Source organism: Etheostoma spectabile, chromosome 20 (genome assembly GCF_008692095.1).
Source record: "Etheostoma spectabile isolate EspeVRDwgs_2016 chromosome 20, UIUC_Espe_1.0, whole genome shotgun sequence".
Classification (NCBI taxonomy): Eukaryota; Metazoa; Chordata; class Actinopteri; order Perciformes; family Percidae; genus Etheostoma; species Etheostoma spectabile.
This window is the reverse complement of record NC_045752.1, coordinates 1,563,169-1,580,197: the sequence shown is the minus strand read 5'-3', so window position 1 is coordinate 1,580,197 and position 17,029 is coordinate 1,563,169. Positions and strand designations below refer to the sequence as shown.

At 39.2% G+C, this 17,029-nt stretch overlaps 2 protein-coding genes across 5 annotated transcripts; one reads left to right on the top strand and one right to left on the bottom strand.

Annotated features, from left to right (window-relative positions):
* Positions 1 to 1,033: 1,033 nt before the first annotated feature.
* On the bottom strand, positions 1,034 to 13,637 carry slc5a6b (solute carrier family 5 member 6). Of its 4 annotated transcripts, none has more exons than XM_032500844.1 (18): positions 13,432 to 13,637; positions 13,228 to 13,267; positions 11,716 to 12,068; positions 11,609 to 11,633; positions 11,449 to 11,514; positions 10,408 to 10,459; positions 10,252 to 10,319; positions 9,731 to 9,885; positions 8,712 to 8,852; positions 8,019 to 8,148; positions 7,621 to 7,709; positions 6,466 to 6,578; positions 6,311 to 6,381; positions 6,134 to 6,220; positions 4,461 to 4,630; positions 4,279 to 4,385; positions 3,875 to 3,996; positions 1,034 to 2,669 (listed from the first exon to the last, which is right to left on the bottom strand). In XM_032500844.1, the coding sequence occupies exons 3-18, from the start codon at positions 12,045 to 12,047 to the stop codon at positions 2,526 to 2,528; spliced, it is 1,872 nt and encodes a 623-aa protein (XP_032356735.1). In that variant the 5' UTR covers positions 12,048 to 12,068; positions 13,228 to 13,267; positions 13,432 to 13,637; the 3' UTR covers positions 1,034 to 2,525. The 4 variants fall into 4 exon arrangements, with proteins under 4 accessions (XP_032356735.1, XP_032356734.1, XP_032356736.1 ...); XM_032500843.1 differs by lacking the exon at positions 13,432 to 13,637 and adding an exon at positions 12,278 to 12,324; XM_032500845.1 differs by having other exon boundaries at positions 11,609 to 12,068.
* cenpo (centromere protein O) lies at positions 13,409 to 17,028 on the top strand. The gene is made up of 6 exons (XM_032500874.1): positions 13,409 to 13,637; positions 13,824 to 13,975; positions 14,151 to 14,307; positions 14,474 to 14,745; positions 15,534 to 15,693; positions 16,828 to 17,028. The coding sequence occupies exons 1-6, from the start codon at positions 13,463 to 13,465 to the stop codon at positions 16,935 to 16,937; spliced, it is 1,026 nt and encodes a 341-aa protein (XP_032356765.1). The 5' UTR covers positions 13,409 to 13,462; the 3' UTR covers positions 16,938 to 17,028.
* Position 17,029: the final 1 nt, after the last annotated feature.

The following is a 17,029-nucleotide window of genomic DNA, read 5'->3' as shown; positions in this document are numbered from 1 at the left end:
CATCAAATGTTGATGATATGCTCAAAATAAAGTCAGTGGGTTCAGTAAAGCATTGGGTCAAAAACTTATTTGTATACTTGACTTTTTGACCCAATCAAATCCAAACACAGGATGTACAGTATTATCAAAATGTATAACATATTGTACTACCATAAATAAATGACATTACATATGCACAACCTGGGTGCGACCATATTATCAAATATGAACCAGATGTAAAGTCAACTGTCCGAAGGAGGTTGCTAACTGATTGCAGCTTTATCTGGCTCATGTCAGTCATGTTATTGTGCAATATGTAAATGTTGTTCATTAATGTGACTCTGTACTGGGAGGCTATTTGGAATAATGTGGCTGATGACTCATGAAATCCAAATCGTAGGTACATACATATGAAATTCTGCCATAGGGCGTATTTGTATTTGTATCTTAAAAAAAAATTCCTAGTTAAATAAATAAGTTAAATATATAAACATTATCCCAAGACTGATATAGTAAAGGGTCACATGCAAAGCATTTCTAAAAGACCAAAAAACATATTATAAAGCATTTATCTTGTAAACGTTCATAAAGTTGAAAAGTCAAAATCAAAAGGTGCAGAGGCCAAAATATTAACCCTAAGAATGATCCATGTTCTAAAAACATGCAATGGTGAAAAGTGCTATACTTTAGTAAAAGTATCAATACTACAAAATAAAATACTCCATTGAAAGCTTTTAAGGCCTTGAAAACCAAAATAAAATCAATTCTAAAAACGGACAGGTAGTCAATGGAAGGTGTAGAGAATGTGTGCACGTCTAGATGCATTTATTAAAAAGTGAACAGCAGCATTTAGCACAAGCTGAAGACGTGAGATGGAGGTTTGGTTCAGACCAACATAAAGAGCATTACAGTAATCCAACCTTGAACTAATAAAAGCATGAATCGCCTTTTCTAGATCGGCCTGTTCAGGAAAGACTTAACTTTAGCCAGGAGACACAACTAAAATTATTTTTCAGTTGCAGAAAATTTAAATAAGAGGACAAAACAATGTAAGGGAGCTGTACATCATCTTTAATCCTTTAAAAAAAAGTATTCAGTATTTCAGCTGCAATACAGACAAAATTCACACATACATCCTTAAAAAGTGAGGCACTACCATCTCACACAGGTCATCTCATACAGCTGCAGTAGTGTTAAACAGTAGTCAAGTATAGAATGTATATCGGTATAAAACATTTCTAGTTGGCATTTTCTAACATTGATTCGATTTCAATTTATTGCGATTCTGGAAGTTGATTCGACAGTATTCTTGTGATCTTCTTTTCCTACTTTAACAAAAACAAAAGTTACATAAAAATCTAAATTGTTTTCTAAAAAGAATACACATCACATGTCAGTCAGTCAGACAGTCAGACATTTCATTTGTAAAGAAGCATACAACGTGTTTTCGCTCCGTTTTGCTGGAAACGGATATGATGTAGTAGCCGGAGCGGTACTGACAAACAAGGGTAAAAAATATATATAAATAAATATTGATTCTGGGGAAAATAATCGATTGTAAAACACACACAAAAAATTACGATACATACGCAAATCATTTGTTTCCCCACCGCTAACTGCTACTGCAGGAGCCTGGGCTCGGCCACACGTTTGACCTGATGTGCGCTACGTTCACTGTTCCCTGGGAAAAGTCTGAGCCCAGAGAGGACAAGGTAGCTCTGAAAAAAGATTATAGGGAGGTTGGAGGGGATAGTGTGAGAGGAGGATGAGGATGAGGATGATGATGATGATGGAGAGGAGTATGAAATGGGCATGTGTTCCCAATTAATTGTTGTTGTTTTTTACACAGGCAAATCATTTCCAACGGCGGCCTGACAAGTGACAAAGCCACTCAAAGGAAGCAGGGCTAGGATATGAGATACATCAGACTTAGCCTACAGTTTAAAAATAAAAAAAATACAATTTGGTGTGTGAATGTGAGTGATTGTTTATCTGATGAGAAAATGCTGGACACATTCTCTGTAACAACTCTACAATCCGTCCCCAAAAGAACTAAGCAGACCTACTTGTTCTAATTTTCTTTACAACTCGTCGAGGGAACCTACGGAGCATCTGCAGACGTGCAACCAGATCTTACCCTCGTTAAGTTGTATACATGCAAAACATTCCCCAGTTACAGAAGCGGTTATTTAGGTCTGTTTACTGTGTTATGAGAACTCTGATTCTAAGGTTGGACAAGGTGTTTACATGGTGTTTGTGGAACTGGGGTATTGCCTTAACCCAAATATAAACATAACTCATACACTTTAAAATACTGCATAAATGAAACTTGTTTCTGTAAAATTAAAACTCTTCTTTAAACAACCCTGTGTCGACTGGACATTATTCAGCTTTGACCTTGTTGCGGCATTGCAGCATTTGACAATGCAAATGACATCGTTCATCACACAGCAAAGGCAATAAAAAGAGAAATACAAAATCCATATTGTTTGAGTCCAAGTGCTAAGTGTACAGACTTTCCAGCCAGACATGAAACTACTGTGATATCACACAGTTGTTTCATGCTCCACAAGAGGTGTATGAGTCTCAGGAAAAAATGTGTCCGTCTCTGTCTGGGATGGTTTGTCCTCTCGTGGGAAGGCCAGCCCATTGGATTCTTTGTTTTGTGAAGGCCTTTGTTGTGCTGAGAGCTTAAATAATAATTAAAAAGATCATTAAAAAGGTGAATATAGAAGAATGAAGTGATGTTAACCACTACTCATAACTAGGAATTAAATACTACAAGTATGTGACAACTACGAGCTGTAAAGATGCTCCTACAGCCATGACACCATCCGCCCCAGCTGTAATCTTCAATTCTCTCCATTCACAAAGTGATCACGGTCCACTCTCACACAAAAAGGCAGCCCGGCTCATTTAAACAGGACTCTCTTTTTACTGATCCCTGCTTCACCAACGTTGCTATTATTTAATGGCGTGCTTTGGGCTAGGCCTGTGTGTTTGTACGTACATTTTAAATATATATTATAAATATATATATTCTCACTTACTAGCTGACTACTTTCTTCTGTGAGTTTTAAACAGACTGTATAAAATAAGTGTGTTTTAAAGTGCTCCCAGGTGCTGCGATGCTCTTGCATGCTCTCTTCATTGAAGCCTCTATGTGTACAGGCTTGTGGTGATGTGCATTGTGCTAACAAATCTTTGGTACTGCCAATTTATTTTGTTGTGGACAAAAAAAATTGTGGCAGAGAATTGTTGTGAATTCTAAGCAAAAAACGTCATTCATATTTTACACTATTGTATACTACTATATTTGGCCCATCATGCTGTTTGGCTAAACCAGGGAGCATCCTCAGAGCAGAGCCATCAGCGCCAAGCGTGACTGTATTTTCATTTGTTGCAACAAATGGTTAAACCTCTGACGAGTGTTCCTGACTGAAAGATATCAACACGTCCGTCTCATGTGCTGCTAATTAAAACTCTTAAAATCCTCACTTGCTGTGAAAAGACATTAAGTCCAGGTATGGTACAGCGTTCATCCAACACCTACAAGATCGTGTTCAGATTTTGGTAGTTTGCACTTGAAACAGTTGTTTGATATAACTTCTCTGTGGTGATATCTTTTTGCGCAGATCACTGCAAACTCTCAACTCCAAACCGAGCTTATAATCTTTCTTTAATTATAGCGTTTTGCCGGTTACAGTCTTATGTTAAACATCTACTTGTATTGCAATAGTGGAGGATTGCTCCTAACTTTTGACTGATCAGGATAATTCTTAACATTACTTCTGAGAGGAAGTCAATCTTTAAGTAATTTCATTGTAGGAATTGTTATGAGGTGTTTTTCAAATGTGTTGCTCATCCTGTAATTAAACTTGAGCGTTTTACTGACCGTGTGTCCCAGAGGAGTCACGCAGCAGAGCTTCTTTCTGAGGTGTTCCGGTAGAAAGCAAAGCAGTTTCCCTAACAAGGGATAGAGTGTGCCTGGTGCTACATCTTCTTCTTTCATAGGGCCTAGACAGAAAACATTTGAAAGTTAATACTAAAATTGATTGTAAATGGGCACCCAGATAGCTCAGTTGGTAGAGCAGGTGCCCATATATAGAAGTTTACTCCTCGACGCAGCCGGCCCGGGTTCGAGTCCGGCCTGCGGCCTTTTGCTGCATGTCACCCCCCCTTCTCTCTCCCCTTTCATAACTTCATCTGTCTTGTCAATCAAAGGCCTAAAATGCCCCCCCCCCCAAAAAATTGATTGTAAATCATAGAGAACATATGTACATGTAAGAACTCGCCCACCTGTGAGGAAGCTGATGATCAGGCCTATTAGAATGACGATGAAGCAGCTGAATGCACTGTACCACATGTAGGACAATGAATAAAATCTCTTCAGTCCAGAGGGTCGGCTAAAGAACAGAGAAAGAAATGATGAACTTGCGAAATGACCACAGTCAAAACTAAACACTGTGCTGCCTGCGTACCTCAGAGTAACATTAAGGAGCGCGGCATGAATGGCAGTGGTCGTGTTGTCTGACAGCAGGGCGGCTCTGCAGGGCGGCAACGGTCTTGTGCTGGCGCTACGAGTGACGATGCTCCCGATGCCAACCCAAAAAGCCAAAGCCAGACCGGTCCCCAGACCTGCCAACGCTCCCTGGTAACAGGAAAACTAAAACTTAACACAGATACAGGTGGTGGGATGATAAACGATTTACCTATCTAACTAAATTTAGTTGCCAAAAGGTTTATATTGTCATATGATGATGTCAGATAAAACACAGCATAATAGGAATGATTCCTATTGGATTACAATTAGGAATGAAAAAACTGTAAGGAGTGTTTTTCAACATGGGGTCGGGATCCCACACAAGGTCCAAAAAAACATCTAAATGATTAAAAGAATAACCCCTTGTATGCACATACAATCAAACTGGATGCCAGTCAGTCGAGTTTCTATCCAGATTAGGTGCACATTTTAACTCATTTTTCAGAAAATCCCCAGCCAAAATACTCTGGCTCAGGGACTAGCCTGAGCGTGAATACAGCGGCCGCAGGGCCCTGAGTCATTGTTGTATTAAGTTTCAAAAACCAAGTCTGCAGGGTAAATTTACCATAAGGCCGACGGCCATTTGTCCCGCTAGTGGCGGCGTCACAAAATAACAGCTGAATCTGAGTCTGTAAAGGATGTGTTCAATGTGAAACATGAACTACAGACTCAAGAGGAGCAAGAGGCGGCTTTTTCTACATTTGAATCCATGTGGGAAAGAGGGACAAAATATACACATTGTTCTCTGATTTGTTTTTGGTTGTTTGAAATACTGAACACTTTAAACGGCTCATGTCTCTAAAAAAAAAAAACTAGAACAAAACAGTTGAAAAGGAAAAGTGACATTAGTTCTACTCTAAATCCCAGCAAGTAGCCATTACTTCATTACGTCCGTGTTTTAATCCATGATCATATTGACCAAAATAAGCATAGCAGTTATATGCCAATGTTGGCCCACAGCATATTGCCCCATGATTGACTTCCCAACAGATCCCAATAATGAGGTTCAACCTGCAGTGTTACCAGTGAAATACAAAATAGATTTTAAAATATCACAATTTCTTTTTAAAAGCCTTAAACAGACTAGCTCCACAATACATCACCGACCTGCTAACTCCATATTGTGTGCTCAGGTCATCCTCACAGCGACAACTCCTCACTCATGCTTCAAAACCAACGGTGGCCGAGCTTTTTCTGCTGCTGCTCCCTGGCTCTGGAACAGCCTCCCGCCCCAAGTAAAATCTTGTTCCACAATTTTAAATCTGATTTTAAGACCTACCATTTTTTACTGGCTTTTAGTTCAGTTTAAGGCTGCTTGGCTTCTGTCAAGTCCCCTGTTCACCTTCTTTTTTATTCTCTACACTGCTTTTTAATCTATTCCTGATTTGATCCTTCTTTCCTAACTTCCTATTTCTTGACTTGACTTTGGCTTATCATGTCAGTTTTGTTTTACATTGTTGTATTGTTGCATGGTATGTACCTTTTATCTCTGTAATGTTATTTATCTGTATTGAGGCAGATCTTAAACCCTCTGCCTTAACACTTTGGGTCACCTTTTGATGTTTTAAATGTGCTATATAAAAAAAGATGACTTGACTTGATTTGGCTTACGGTGGAGTTGGCCCACGGGAAGAACATCCCGAGACAAAACAGACCAAGAATAGGACCACCAACCATCCCAAAGATCTTCAAAGCCACCTGGAGATCAAACATAATAACAGTCGGTGCATACTTAGTGAGAAATATTATATATATTATTATTTGACCATTGACCACCTGTGAGCTCACCTGTAGAACTGAATCCCCCATTAGGTGTGTGAGATAGGCCATGGCCAGACACAGCAGCCCATATGACATAGCTTGTAGAGGAGATACAAGTTAAAACTTAATAATTATTATTTTGCAGCTCTGTATCGTGCACTGGTGCGCTTCGGAGAGCTAACCTAAGGCTTTGGACAGCAGGGTTGCTCTTGCCTCGGTCATGGTGGGGAAATGTGGTTTGATGAGGTCTTCCATTGTTACAGTGGCCAAAGAGTTGAAAGCAGAAGAGATGGTGCTGCACAGGAAAAGCAAAACATATATACTGTACTTACTAGTACTGCCATCTCCAAAATACATGAAGTAACAATAAAAATGTATGTTTATTATTCACCTTCTGAACTTACTCTTACTACCAATACATTCAGTTTAAGTAACTGCAATAAAAAAGGGTTTTACACCGAGCAGGAAGAGAACTGGCAGATTTGAATTAAAGCTTTCTCATAAGCTTCAAACATGAATGCATTGCACATGTTCTTTTTCAGGATAACCAGTACTGTTTGATGAATTGATGGATTTGATATCAATAACTGCATACAAGCTGTCTAATAGATTCTAATAAAATCAAAATGTTCATGCTATTAATCTGAACTTTATGAGGGTTAGAATGTTATAGTATATTAGTATAGTATAGTCATTTTGGAGGATGTGGCCGTGCAGCTGTTGTATGAGACTGCATTTGTTTTAGCTGGGTGTATACAAGTAGAATTAAGATTAAAAGTCTGTGATAAAATGCATTTTATTTATAATTCCGGAGGTGTCATTACAGAACAATAACTAGTTCAGTCAGTGTTGTTTGGTTTAACTGTGGGCTCAGAACAGTCTCATCATAACTAATAAAACACCATAGCTCAATAGGTAAGTGAAACAACAAACCTTTATTCAAATTAACTTTTACTCAAGTCAAACCACGTCAGCGACCCCTCTAACTTCATCTAGGCCTCCTTAAAATGTTTAAAGTTCACTGAACTATTAAATAAGTTGCCTGTGATATTGGATTCTATACCGACTCTTCCCCAGTTATGGTGAAAGGGACACAACCAAACTGTGATGCTCACAAAAATGTTTTTATTATATATATATAATATATATACTACAATATATATGTATATGTATATAATATATATACATACACATATATATATTATATATATATATATATATATATATATATATATATATATATATATATATATATATATATATATATTATAGATATATATATTGTATATATATGTGTGTATGTGTGTACACCGTATACTGTGTGGAAGGTCCTGTACCTGAGAGCTGCACTGAACAAACACGCGATAAACAGTCCAGGTAGTCCAGGCAGACCTTGCAGCATGTCCATCACAAAGTATATCACCATCTGTGGAAAACACGTTGAAGGAAAAAAAACTAAAACCATTTAGTTTGCAATGTATAATTGTGTTAGCCACCAGAAAGAATACAAACCTGACAGTGTAATCTTGGTGATAGAACATTTACATAACGAGCCTAATGTGTTAGAAGAAACAGAAATAGGCAAATACTCATGCTCCTGAAATTTTACTGTTAAACCTGTGTGTCCTGGAGAGTTTTTACATAACTCTGCATGAAAAAATCCCCGTTTCACAAAAAAAAAGAAGCAGATTTGGTCGATAACAACATTAAAAAGAGGAAATAAACTGAAACTCACTGCATCCTTTGAAGAGGTGCCCAGCTTGTCAGAGTGATCCTCTCCACAGTAACGTGCAAACATGACCAGTCCCATGACACAACTTAGAGCCAGAGCCAACTGCAGGGAAGGAAATACCATGTAGCAAGACCTGCAGTAAGGGAAAACGTAGTCAAACTGGTTGTTAAAGTGAATTAATAGGCTTTTATGAGGCCTTTTTGAGTTCCTCTTTTGGTAATCTGTTTTGCTAAACACCCCCTTGGTCCCAGTCACACTAGAAAATCTGATCCGAGGCAGCTGCATTTATTGTACGGTTCCTGTCTGCCGCCCCCACCGCCGCAGCCTAAATTAATGGAAAGACCTGCGATTTATGAACACAGCGTTACTGTGGTTGTTTGCATTGAACTTTTTAGAGTTTACTTTTAATTCATATTTTGATACATTTAACAAAAACTGTGACCAAGATATGGAATACAAATTAGCTCTAGCCATTACGGTAATGTATTCCCCCCCCCGAGTTTGTGTTGACAAAGTTTTGTGTTTTTGTGGGCACACTTCTTGTGCAGCAAAAGATTTTGTACAAGAAATATACCTACCTGACATGAGATATTTTGAACAGCAAATGTGGGGGTGGAAACACTATCGTGTTGTAACAGCCTGCGGGCAGAAAGGACCATTCTTTAGCATCACAGTGAAAATCAACAGCGTGCGTACCTGACAGCCTCTTTCTCTGTGCGCGCGCTGAGATATCTTTGGACCTGAGCCTGGTTCACTCCGTACAGAGACAGCATGAGAAAGATTCCCCCAACTCCTAGAGTCCAGAAGGTGTGTCTCTCGGTAGGATCTGGGTTAAGGCTGAACACGAGAGAAAAGACAATACAGAAACAATGCTTTAATACTTTAAAACTAAATGTCTCGGTACTGTTAAAGCTACAGTGCATAGTTTCCATCTCCCCCATGGGGAATTCTAAGTAATGACAACAAAACTGTTGGCACATCCACATGATACAAGCCTTCCGTGGTTGTGCGCACCCTGAAAACGGCCAGCTTACACCAACGCGACGATACGAGACGGTGTATCATCTCCATAGCAGTCAATGTAATCTAAGGTGTAATAAATATCAATACGTGTATAGAAATTTATCTCCATGTTGATTCAAAAAAAAACAAGTGGTGTATGTATATATTTGATTTATTCAAAAATCAAAACTAGTCATTCCAGAGAAGTTAGATTTTGTTGTGTCTCGGGTTTTCCAATAAAAATTATGTTTTTGTTTTGTATTAAATGGCTAATCCTAAAACTTTATGTGCTTGAACTTAAAAATATCGTCTTGAGCATAATTAAAATGATTTTACAGTTCTTTACAATTGGTTACATGGATTTGTGTTATTTAGTAACTTTATGTGCTGACCAGATGTTTATTGTAATGTGTTTATTTGTTCACTTAAAGATATAATATGTACTGTAATTTTTCCCCATTAAAATAATACTTTCTGTCCTGTGCAATATATCGAGGTATAGAAAAATAGGAGGTTGCCATACACCACCAAGGGCTATAATCCACATGAAACCAAAAGAAAAATAAGTGTTTCTTTGAATCCAGTAAAGGAGATATATATATAGATATATATAACATTACAGAACTGATTCCCATGATGCATTTGTGTACAGATTTCTTCAGCCGTTCCTCCTCCTGGTCATTCTGCCACACTATGCTGCAGTATGGACTCACTCGAGAGCAGAGATGCGGTTTCCTTCCCTGACTTTCCTCCAGACCTCAGACACTCCTCCAGCCTGCTGCACTCCCACCACGATGACAGCCAACTGCCCTGCGAACATCACAACGGTCTGGAAGACGTCTGTCCAGATGACAGCCTTCAAACCACCCTGTCAGGAGCAGACAAGACACATGGGAAATGAATCTAATACATGCTAATATATTCTTCTAGATTCAAATTCTTTCTGTCAACAACAATTCTTTCTAGTAATGCATTCATGCAGAGCCATTTTGACACTTTTCTCAGATAAAATACTCAGCATTTCATTTTTGACAAAGAAAACTATAATTCTATAGAACTTTGGGTGGTATTTTTTAAAAGGGGGGTAAAGTCCCTCCTGAGCGTTCAAGATAGACAAGACACCTCATACTAGGCCCGTTAAGATACCAAAAACACAAAAAAAGAGGGATTATTTCATTTAAATGTTAGAATGTTAAATTAAGCTGCATGGAAATGACTAACCAAACTAACTCACCATTGTTGTGTACAATGTGCACACTAGGCCGGTGGCCAGCACTGCTCCCCATAATTCAAATCCAGTAACTGAAAGAAAATGCAGCAACACATTGAACCACCAATCTCATCAATTCAAAGTCACTAGGTGAGAGTGAAATCCATGAACTTTTCTTACCTGCATTTAGTGCAAAGGCAGGGGTATACACACAGAGTCCCATATAGATAACCTGGCAAGTAAGAGACAAATCAGAAACTATGCACTTCATAGGAAAGGTTTGGGAAACTTTGCTTTTAAAAAGAACGACACCACAGTTGCCTTCTTGATTAGTTTAGATGCGTGTAGTAAAGTGTCCTTTTCTAATACTTAGCTCCTATTATACTACTTTCCTCTCATAAAACAAAAACAGTTTGTTTCTCCAGTCAATGCAACGCCTGAGTGCAGTTCATAGACTGTTTGGAGCAGTTACTTTCTGATTGTAACACCTTGTTTAATAGACAGTGCACTACTGCCCCAACTGGTAGGAGGTTGAAACCAAACAAACAAAAACCATTAACCAAAGAGGCTCATACAAGGCTTTTTTACAATGATGCACCAATCTTATCCACTGGATTGGTAACAGGGTGATAATTACCTTGTTTGAAGAAAAAAAAAAAAAAATGGTTGGACATTTTTGGAAATACAGTACGTTTATTTGCTTTCAGGCCGAGAGTGAGATGAAAAGATGTCAATCTTTTCCCATGATGGCGCCTGCCTGTATTCCATACTGTACAGTCTTTATAAACTCTCTTTTTAATAAACTGTCTGTACACTTACAAAATCCTCAATAATTCGGTTTACATGTAGGGACCCTCATTATGCTACCGTGGACGTGCTATTTTGAGCCTTGTTAGTGGTATACTCATAGACTAGGGATTTCTTTTTACTTTGGTTGGCAGGCATTCCAGATACCCTAATGTACATGCACAAGCACTGAAAAGTGAGTTGTCCCCTTTGAGCTTTTAACAGTGTGGCAATCCCTTGCCTCTTGTTACCTTACATAAAAAATATTCCAAATAGTTCTATGAAGTGAGATATGCATATTAATTTGGGAGAGAAACAGAACTGGTATCAGATTGGTACTTAGAACTTACTGATAGCCTGAGTTGAAGTATTGGAGTTGTTATTGGGAGATAAAAATTGGGACCTTCACTTTGTTATGTAAAATGTTGCACTCACTGTCTGAAAGATGAAGGTCAAAGTCCCACAGATGCGCACTGCTTTGCTGAAGCGCATTTCAAGATACTGTCAAACAAAACAACATGAGAACTGTAGGTCATGAAGGATTCACACCAACCTATGAACTCTCACATCAAAAACAAAATCTGCCACCGCATACCTGGTACGTGCTGGAAAGCCGCAGTCTGTACAACACAGGAATGAATATATGAGCAGGAATGAGGAGGCCCAGAATATAGGCGCAGCCGATAAACCAGTACTGAGTACCGTGAGTGTAGATTTCTGCTGGTACGCCTATGATCGCCACCGCAGACTGGAATGAGGCGATGAGCGACAGGGAAACAGGGAGACACCTCATGCTCCTGTCTGCCATCAAGAACTCCTGGGTGGTGCGCTGACGTCCGCCTGAAAGAGCATGGTATAGCCCGATGCCCATCGATGCAGCAAGCAGGACTGCAAATATCACATAGTCTGCAACCGTAAAGTGCTTCTGGTAGGACGGGTCCATGTTGATTGTCTTGAAGTCTGGGCTGCAGTCGAAGAAGTTCTCCTGCAGACGCACAGTCAGTCAGATGAGAAGTGTCTTTGTTCACACCCATCAGTCAGGAGAGTCCAGGAGCCTTGAAGAAAGGAAATTGAAAACACTGATTAAATGTGTGTGTGTGTGTGTGTGTGTGTGTGTGTGTGTGTGTGGGGGGGGGGGGGGGGGGGGGGTGCATTAGCTTTTCCTGGCATGTTGTAGCCCGATGTATAACTCTATCCAACTATTTGTTATCATAAACAAATCACTTCACTTGATTGGCAAAAAGATAAACCTCTTCCTACACACCCCCTGTACTCTCCTCATGCCCTGGATTCCCTGAGCCGTTGCTGTTCTTTCCCAAACAGAGAGAAGGTGAAACCACCTAAACTGAACTGAAGCTGAAAAGCAGCGTTACACGAAGCAACCTCCAGTCTGTAAACAAACCGAGGTCACAACCTTTGTGTCAACTTTCCCCTGCTTGTGCTGATCCAAAAATACTGGTTTGGAACTGGGAGGCGCCCTGCTACTCTGCCCTCTACTGCCTTAGTGTATACTGCAAGATACTGCACCACAAAAGACAAGCAGCAGCAAGCAATCTCTGAAGCACAACAAATGTATTAAAAAAAAGACCACTATACAGACAGGAACATTTTAAATTAAATTCAACTCAAATTATGCCGTTATTGTTGTTATTATTTGTCTTTGGCCATATAATAACAAATATTTAATCATTAGTAAAAATACCCTTTGCCATTTCCCAGAGCCTAATTTGACAAATGTCTTGTTTTGTCTGATCAACAGCCCAAACCTCCAATATACTCAGCTAATATGTGATATACAACCAGAAAATCCTCTCAATTGATAATCTGGAATCAGCTACTTAATAAAATCATCAGATTTTGCTTTTAATTGCGTGGTTTCCTCTTTAGGTATTTAATGATAATTGTTAGATGGTGAATGAGCTTTTGTATTTGCAACGAATTCTTCTGTAACGGTTGTGCACATGACAAATTAATAACCTTGGACCTGATAAATGAACGGTAAGGTACTACAGGAAGGAATAATGTAGGGATACTAATTCAAATGACTTGAAGAGATGATGGTGCTGATTCATAGCGAGCTGCGTAGGAAAATAAATCTAAAGTTGCTTAACTGGACTGAACATGAAGAAATGCGAACAGCAGGAAATAATATCTTATCTCTGAAAATGTAGTGAGAAAGATACGACCAAATGAAATAACATGAGACAGGCTCACCTTAACACATCCTGTTGTAATCCGGGTTGGGCTAACCATGCTGCATACGGAGACATTCAAGAGCACTACGTTAGTTAGTTATAAACAACATCTTTACGGCTAAAAACAAGAACTGCAGACCATCCAATACGCTCATTCGCTATACGATTAACTGACATGTTTTTACCTCTTTTGTTGTGTTCATAAAGCGTTAAATTAACCTACCTGCAGGCTAATCTTTCTGTCCACGCAACACATGGTTGTTTTGAAATCTCTTCCGGGGGTTGATTCTGGGGGCGGGGCTACAAATGATGACGCAGCCGCCGCCAAAATCCAAAAAAATCCGCAGTTTGTACTGGATGTTTTCATCTCGGAAGCAACACAAAATAAAGAAAAAGACTTGCGAATCATGGATGGAGCGTCTACGAAAGGTAACCTGGATCGTGTAACGCTACTTTGCCGTTGTTGTATGGCCGACACAGATGGCTGGGAGTAGTTTGTTTTGATGAGCCGTTAGCTTAATGCTAGCTGAAGCAAACATAGTCCCCCGTCTAACAACAACGTTCACTTCTGTCGTTTGAAAGTTCATCCAGTAGAAGTGTTTCCCTTTTTCGCAGGTGTTTTGAGTCACCTGAGTCTGCTAGAAGTTCAGGCAAGAAGCCGTAAAAGTGAACGTCAGCAGCCGAGTCGTGTGAAGGAGCTGAAGGCTAAAGCTGAAGCGCTGAGGACCCAGAGAGACCAGCTGAAGGCAGAGATAGAGACACACAAGGTGACACAATGCTCACACAAGTCACACTACTTACTCACGTAAAGGAATCCAAATACTTCTTGGATCATTGAAGATTTGAAGGACCTAAATTAAAACAAAAAAACCTGTATTAACTGTATTTATAATGCTGCACTTGTGTTTTCTTGTTGGTGCTGGTTACACCGTCCTGTCACAGAGTCTCCAGAAACTGAGGGCATCTATGGACAAACAATGCGCACATGAAGAAGAGGAGGATGAGGAAATGGCTGAAGACTCTGAGAACTCAGAACTACTGCGGCTGATGGCCAGACATACACAACTGAAAGACCTCCTGCATGCTCATGACATCATTGGTACTCATGTCATTCACCTATTTATTGTATATTTAATAGTGAGATGTTAAATGAATGGCATCTATCTATCTATCAATCATATATATTAAAATGTGTGTGACCCTTACTGTATCTATTTCAGATTCTTTATTAATATGTCTTCATTGTCCCTCGTGATGTCATTCAGGTGGGTACAGCGTCATAAAGACCCGTCAAGGTAAAGGATTGTGCGTGTCTGTGACAACGGCCTACAATGGCGTCTACTTAGAAAACTACAACCTGGAGATGGACCTGAAGCCGACTGTGAGGATCAGTCGTGATAACATTCCCCCGTTCATTCCATTAAAGAGCCTGGCCGAGCAGAGCAACATGCAGACGGACATCCGGACTCTTCTAGACCCCCTCAGCCAACATCTCAACGCCTTCGCCGCTCGCAAGCAGCAGCTGAAGCTTGTTAAGGTACTTGTGTGGTGTGTGTGTGTGTGTGTGTGTGTGTGTGTGTGTGTGTGGTGTGGTTTTGTGTGTGTGTGTGTGTGTGTGTGTGTGGTGTGTGTGTGTCAATATTAAGAGTTTTCCAAAACAAACCATCAGATACTAATGTTAGATACATTTTCTAATAATAACATATTAATTCTTGGCCAAGTTCACCCAAATTAGTAACAAAAATAATGCAGAGGCAGGACACATGACTGTTGAATGGTAGAATTTATTATTAAACAGTAACTTATTTAAAATATAACTTTATTGTATGAAAGGTAGAAAAATTAATTGATAAGTCAATCCGCAGAATTAATTGGCAACAGTTTTAATAATCAACTAATAATTATGTTTAAGCAGTTTAAAGTAAAAATACCAATACCAAAAATACTTCCTTGGTTCTATGTTTCCAATGTTAATATTTGATGGCTTTTATAGTTTCTATAAACGTACATGTAATATCTTTGGGCATTTTGTACATTTTGCAGCCTATAAAGCATTTGTGTCATTTAGTTTATTTTTGTAATTCTGACAACATACTAGTTATGAAGCAATTATTATGATGTATAATTGACCAACAAATATCAACCTAATTAAACCTGCAGGGATTTTTGCACATCTGCAAAAATCTAGATAAATCAAGTGCAAGAAATTAAGTATTTCACTTGCTGATCTCTTATAGGAACATGAACTATAATAACGGTAGTTTAAAAAAAAAATTGTTCTGATAAAATAACACATTGACCCTTTCTTCCTGCTTGTTTTAAAAGGAACTCCATAAGTCTGTGAAAGTGATGGAGAGTAACGCTTTGTGTTCCTTACTGGTGCTGATGTTCACGGTGCCGAGAGAGAAGATGGCTGTTCTCTGCTCGCTGGAGTACACGGACCACACCCGATGTCTTCCCACACGAGTCCACTTTGAATGTGAAGGTAGGACTTTTATACTGCAGAAGTTCCTCAAAGCAGATAACTATGGATATGTACAGATTCTCGGCAAAAAAGCCAAATTATACTGACAATAATTTCATGTATAAAAAACAAAAAGGGTGAAACATTCAAGGGGGGTGGAATACTTTTTATAGGCATTGTGTGTATAATCCATAATACAATATATGCCTGTTAACTGTAGACACAGTGACCCTCATTTATGAAACGTGCGTACGACCTAAAACAGGCTTAGGACGGGCGTACGCCGATTCCTAAGCAAAGCTCGGCATTTATCAATTTGAACTTGAGCGTAGGCTGCAAAAAAAAATCTCACGTTTGGTCTGACCTCGCGTATGCACGTTTTTTCGAGTCGGTGTGGACTTGCGGTGCAGCCTGTAACAGGAGAAGGAGAAGTCATGAGTTGATCATGTATTGACAATGGCAGATCTGGCTCTTTTAGAAGACCTATGAGCCGAGCAATAGTGCACACGTAGCCTACACACACGAGCCACAGTGGGGGGGGGGGGGGGGGGGGACGACTCTACTATACACGCCAGAAAAAGTCTGCAACATTGTTTTAGCCTGTGGGGTTTATTACAACAACATCGCACAGGAAAACAGGGTGCCATAAAAAACTGCATAAACTCTCGGCCTTAGAGATTCCAATATAAGCCTATATATTACTGTTAGGAGAATACATATGTCAAGGATGTATAAATTAAACTTCAGCTGGAGTCTGATTTTAAAAACGGCCACACTGTTGACCGCATCAGTGATCTCTTTCTATTCCGCAACTCAGTACAACCACTGGTTGCTGGCATTCTTCTTTAGAACATCACACTAGAGCTCACACACTTAAATTACTTCATTCAAATTAGTGTGCACATCATCATTTAGGAGACTAAGAGGAAAAAATATCCGTTCAATAGTTCAATAAGGTAGTTCACAATAATAAAATGTTAAATTGACTTGCCGGGTGGAAGGCATGTATGAAATACATCAAAATGAATCGGTGTCTGGACAGGAATAATCAAACTTTACATATTTAAATGTAGATACTTCTAACAAATCTGATTTGTCAGTTTTCATGAACTTACATTTACTTGTTATATTTGCGTTTATTTGGTTTCTTTCCAGACCAGGGGCTCCCTGATTCTCCAGAGTGGAAGAAGAACGGCAGCCTTCTCATGGAGACTCCTGTGCACAAAGCTTTAAAAACAATGAAGAAGATGGGGGATATTGTGTAATTTATTTCCAAAATATAGAATTAAACTTTTATACATTTTTATTAAACAAAGTATGTACATTCTCATTGTTTAAAATAAAATCCTGCTACAGA

What these genes read in the sequence shown, in the direction of transcription:
- cenpo (XM_032500874.1), top strand. Translation starts at nt 13,463, where the DNA reads ATGGTTGTTTTGAAATCTCTTCCGGGGGTTGATTCTGGGGGCGGGGCT. An exon ending in GGATGGAGCGTCTACGAAAG is followed by an intron (nt 13,638 to 13,823) that starts GTAACCTGGATC and finishes CCTTTTTCGCAG; the next exon opens with GTGTTTTGAGTCACCTGAGT. An exon ending in GCATGCTCATGACATCATTG is followed by an intron (nt 14,308 to 14,473) that starts GTACTCATGTCA and finishes GATGTCATTCAG; the next exon opens with GTGGGTACAGCGTCATAAAG.
- slc5a6b (XM_032500844.1), bottom strand. Translation starts at nt 12,047, where the DNA reads ATGGGTGTGAACAAAGACACTTCTCATCTGACTGACTGTGCGTCTGCA. An exon ending in TGACCTTCATCTTTCAGACA is followed by an intron (nt 10,460 to 11,448) that starts GTGAGTGCAACA and finishes CTTACTTGCCAG; the next exon opens with GTTATCTATATGGGACTCTG. An exon ending in GCACCTCTTCAAAGGATGCA is followed by an intron (nt 7,710 to 8,018) that starts GTGAGTTTCAGT and finishes TGTTTTCCACAG; the next exon opens with ATGGTGATATACTTTGTGAT.